The 4544-nt window shown below is 50.5% G+C and overlaps 1 protein-coding gene across 1 annotated transcript; it reads left to right on the forward strand.

The window, feature by feature from the left end:
• Nucleotides 1-239: 239 nt before the first annotated feature.
• Nucleotides 240-3332, forward strand: LOC109731517 (cytochrome P450 CYP72A616). The gene is made up of 4 exons (XM_040403974.3): nt 240-766; nt 1744-1964; nt 2053-2297; nt 2378-3332. The coding sequence occupies exons 1-4, from the start codon at nt 475-477 to the stop codon at nt 3189-3191; spliced, it is 1572 nt and encodes a 523-aa protein (XP_040259908.1). The 5' UTR covers nt 240-474; the 3' UTR covers nt 3192-3332.
• The last annotated feature ends 1212 nt before the right edge of the window (nt 3333-4544 follow it).

Here is a 4544-nt window from a genome sequence, read left to right on the forward strand (position 1 = left end):
AAGGAGAAAGCAGATAGTCAGCTCTTTCCGAAAGAAACACGCTCTCGATCGAGTGCAAACCCAGACAGATTGAGGCGACGAGCGGCCCATGCAGCCAGCCAACTAGACCAGGTTGGTGCCGTGCCGCGTCCCTACGCTCGCTTTTCGTCGTCCAACTTTGCTCCCTTTTTTTCCCACACGGATCTTCTCATTTCAAAGGGATTAAAAGAAAAGACCACTTCCCCGGCCTGCTGTGGACTGTAGAACCATCACGGAAACAGCCCAGGGCGCAAAAATGTGCACTAAAGCATGCGGTGCAAAAAGGCCTCCACCATCTTTTATATATAGCGGTGGAATGGAAGGTGATCACCACACCACTCGATCGTATCCTACGCCCCCACCCACTTGATCACCGCAAGAGAGCAAAGCATCAATCAACCCCATTCCCCTTGTGCTGCCTGCTCCGGCCTGTTCTGTTCCCCGGCGACGAGCGTGATGGGATCGCCGGTTTCTTTTCCACGGGAGCTGCTGCTCTACGTGGTCGCGGGCGCGGCGATCGCCTGGTGCGCCGTGCGGGCGCTGGACTGGGCGTGGTGGAGGCCCCGGCGCCTGGACCGCGCGCTGCGGTCGCAGGGCCTCCGGGGCACGCCGTACCGCTCCGTGGCCGGCGACGCGCCGCTTGCCGAGAGGCTCAACGAGGACGCGAGGTCCCGGTCCATGCCGCTGGGCTGCCACGACGTCGTGCCCCGGGCCATGCCGCTGTTCCACCAGACCATGAAGGAGCACGGTACGTCTCCTACTTCTCTTGTTCTCTTCCTACTAGTCTGCCCCTTGACCTTGGAGTCGGCTGCATTGGTTTGCCTTGGAAACTTCTTTGGTCTCGTCACTCGGTCGTCCGGGAACATGTTTCCAAGAGCAGACTCAGTTTTCATCAATTTTTTTGTCTTTTTTTGCGGGAAATCTTCCGATTTATTCATCTTCAATCATGGCAGTACAACGAATACCAAAAATAATAAAATTTACATTTAGATCCGTAGACCACCTAGCGACGACTACAAGCACTGAAGCGAGCCGAAGGTGCGCCGCCGTTTATCGGAATCATTTTTTCTTTGTATACACTGCTATTGGCTATTTTTTTCTCATGCTAATTTCCTTTTGCGCGGCTTTTTCTCATGCTATTTTGAAGTTCAATTCAACTTTATTAATTGTAGTTTCGTAGCAGATTAGAGCAACCAGATTTACAAACACTCAAGGTATCTAGCTATAGGAGCATTTGTAAAAGAGAGTATCAACAAGGAAATCCCATGCTGCATGATTGCATCCAAGGCCATATTCCTATTGCGTACGCTAGCTAGTAGACATCATCATTCCAAAGAGGAAAACACCAACTCAATAGTCCAGTTCGAAAGGTACCCACACTAATGTGATGATGACTAGACTCTAGATCCCACCCTTCTTATTTTAGTGGGTGCATCGGGCTTCATTTTTCTATCCACCAAATCTAATGATGTTCTAGCAAACTAGACAATCCCTACCCCACTTAGGTAAATGGGCTAACCGAAAATGAAAATGTAGATGTGTATTCATAATAACTGAAGAAAGGAAAAAGAACTGCTGATACAAGGTACTCTCTCCGTTTGGAATTACTTGTCACAAAAATGGATGTATCTATAACTAAAATACATCTAGATACATTCATTTCTTAGACGAGTAATTCCGAACAGAGGGAGTACCTCGTGATTGTCTAAAATCATTTCATTTCAGGTAAAATGTCTATCACTTGGTTTGGACCGTCACCTAGAGTGACCATTACCAAGCCCGCACTGGTGCGAGAAGTACTGTGCAACAAGTCCGGCGACTTTGAGAAGCTCAAGTTGGGCCGACTTCAGAGGATGTTGCACAATGGCATTGGCAGCCACGAGGGCGAGAAATGGGCCAAGCACAGGAGGATCATCAACCCTGCCTTCCATCTCGAGAAGCTCAAGGTGATTTTTGTTTTTTGTTCGGTCATTGACATGGCAGACTAGCATTGGTTGGCTCCAGGGAGTGACAAAATTGGTGTCCAATTTTCAGCGCATGCTGCCAGCTTTCGCTGCATGTTGCACGGACCTGGTGGACAGATGGGAAGGCCTAGCCGCGGGTGATGCGGCATGCGAGGTAGATGTCTGGCCCGACATGGAGAACCTGACAGGGGATGTCATCTCTCGCGCCGCCTTCGGCAGCAGCTACCTGGAGGGCCGGAGGATCTTCCAGCTTCAGGGGGAGCAGATCGAGCTCACCGTGCTCGCCATGAACAAGATACATATCCCTGGTTATTTGTGAGTGTTTCTAGTTACTCTCCTTTTGCACGTCAATCAATTGTGCAGACTGTACTGATGCACTCACTGTTTATGTGCAGGTTCTTTCCTACAAAAGCCAACCGAAGGATGAGACAGATCGCGGCCGAGATCGAGAGGATCCTGAAGGGCATCATCGCGAAAAGAGAGAACGCCTTGAGGGCCGGCGAAGCCACGAGCGACGATCTTCTCGGGCTGCTGCTGGAGTCCAACATGGCACACACCAGGGCGGGCGGCAATTCCAAGGCCGGCATCACAACCGACGACGTGATCGGAGAGTGCAAGCTATTCTACTTCGCCGGCATGGAGACCACGTCGGTGCTGCTCACGTGGACGATGATCGTCCTCTGCATGCACCCGGAGTGGCAGGACCGCGCCAGGGACGAGGTCGTGCATGTCTTCGGCGACCGCACGCCGGATTACGACGGGTTAAGTCGCCTGAGAATTGTGACCATGGTGCTGTACGAGGTGCTGCGGCTGTACACGCCGCTGACGGCGCTCCAGCGCAAGACGTACAGGCCGACGGAGCTCGGCGGCGTCAGGTACCCGGCGGGCGTGGTGCTTATGCTGCCGTTGTTGAGCGTCCACCACGACAAGGAGGTTTGGGGCGCGGACGCCCATGAGTTCAGGCCGGAGAGGTTCTCCGAGGGGGTCTCCAAGGCGTCCGTCGACGCGCCGGCCTTCTTCCCGTTCGGCTGGGGCCCGCGGATCTGTGTCGGCCAGAACTTCGCGCTGCTCGAGGCTAAAATGGGGCTCGCCATGATCCTGCAGCGCTTCTCCTTCGACCTCTCGCCGTCCTACACGCACGCGCCCTTCACCGTTGGCCTGCTGCAGCCTGAGCACGGCGCGCAGGTCAGGCTCAAGAGGCTTCAGTGAGCTACAGTACATATTACAAAATCAGTTGATCTGCATGTACAGCATACTGGTGGATTCTAAGACTAACTAACGCACTCAAGACTCAACTACGTGTAAAAGGCCTGCTTGTGTATTGACTTTAGATGGAAGTCGGTTGTATCAGATGACTGAAGTTTCTCGACCAACGGTCAAATTTTCATTTGGAGAAACACTATATATCTTTCTTCTTTTAAACCATGCGTAACTTTTTTTCGAAAAAGATCAGATATATTATAAAAATTCACCGAAAGCACCTCAAACATAATAAAAATTGCATCGAGGTCCATGGACTACCGAACGACCTTTGCCGCCGCCAGAACGAGCCACCGACGCACCGCTCTCGCCTCTTCCATACCGGAGCCGGCCTGACCTTGTCGATGACAACCCACTATATATCCTACAATTAAGATGCATACACACACTCCACCACCAAACAACATACTGCCGTGGAGTTTCAAGATGTGTCACGCTATGGACGGGAATTAATATCACATACTCCCTCCGTTCGGAATTACTTGTCTTGAAAATGAATGTATCTAGAACTAAAATACGTCTAGATACATCCATTTCTGCGACAAGTAATTCCGAACGGAGGGAGTACCATTGAAGTAATTCGCTTAACAAAGTTCTGCTAAAACGAGACAAACAAAATGTCGGACCAAGGGTTTGATCTCTCGTTGCTGGGATACAACGACCCATCTTAGCTACCAACCACGGCTTGGTTCATAATGATTGGAATTGTTATTGCCGTGGAAACAACAACAAAAATAGAGGGTATGACATTGTTAGTACTCCAGAAGAAAAATAGCGGGGTATGTACGGAAGGCCTTATAGTGAAAGTCACCGGGCATGTTTGGTTGCCATCTGATAGAGGTGAGGGGCCCGATCTTTCGATGAGATGATAGCTATCGATTTGGTGGAGTTGACTTTGACGATCCGACTACAAACATGCATGACGCTGCGCCTTAGCAATCGCCTAAACCAATCTCCTGAGGTTACTGACGATGCTGGAAGCACGATCAGCCTGACCATGAAGATTTATTCCTCCACGCAATCGAAGAACAAGTAAGAATATGATAACATAGATGAAGTATTGATAAATGTGAGAATCCGAAAGTGGTCTTGGTCTGGTCGTTGGACACAAACGAAGTACACGAAGTTGCAATGGCTAACTTTTAATTAACAAATCCCCAGGAAAAAGCTACTAGATGGATCTACTCATATAGGAGCAAGGGGCGGCGGCCAAGGAGGTGGGAGGACGTCCCAAGGCATCCTAAAACTAATCCTAGGTCGTACAAGGTCCATGGGCCCAAGTGGAGGTGAGACAACACCTTT

This window comes from Aegilops tauschii, chromosome 3, assembly GCF_002575655.3.
Source record: "Aegilops tauschii subsp. strangulata cultivar AL8/78 chromosome 3, Aet v6.0, whole genome shotgun sequence".
NCBI lineage: Eukaryota > Viridiplantae > Streptophyta > Magnoliopsida > Poales > Poaceae > Aegilops > Aegilops tauschii.

What these genes read in the sequence shown, in the direction of transcription:
- LOC109731517 (XM_040403974.3), top strand. Translation starts at nt 475, where the DNA reads ATGGGATCGCCGGTTTCTTTTCCACGGGAGCTGCTGCTCTACGTGGTC. An exon ending in TCCATCTCGAGAAGCTCAAG is followed by an intron (nt 1,965 to 2,052) that starts GTGATTTTTGTT and finishes TCCAATTTTCAG; the next exon opens with CGCATGCTGCCAGCTTTCGC. An exon ending in ATACATATCCCTGGTTATTT is followed by an intron (nt 2,298 to 2,377) that starts GTGAGTGTTTCT and finishes GTTTATGTGCAG; the next exon opens with GTTCTTTCCTACAAAAGCCA.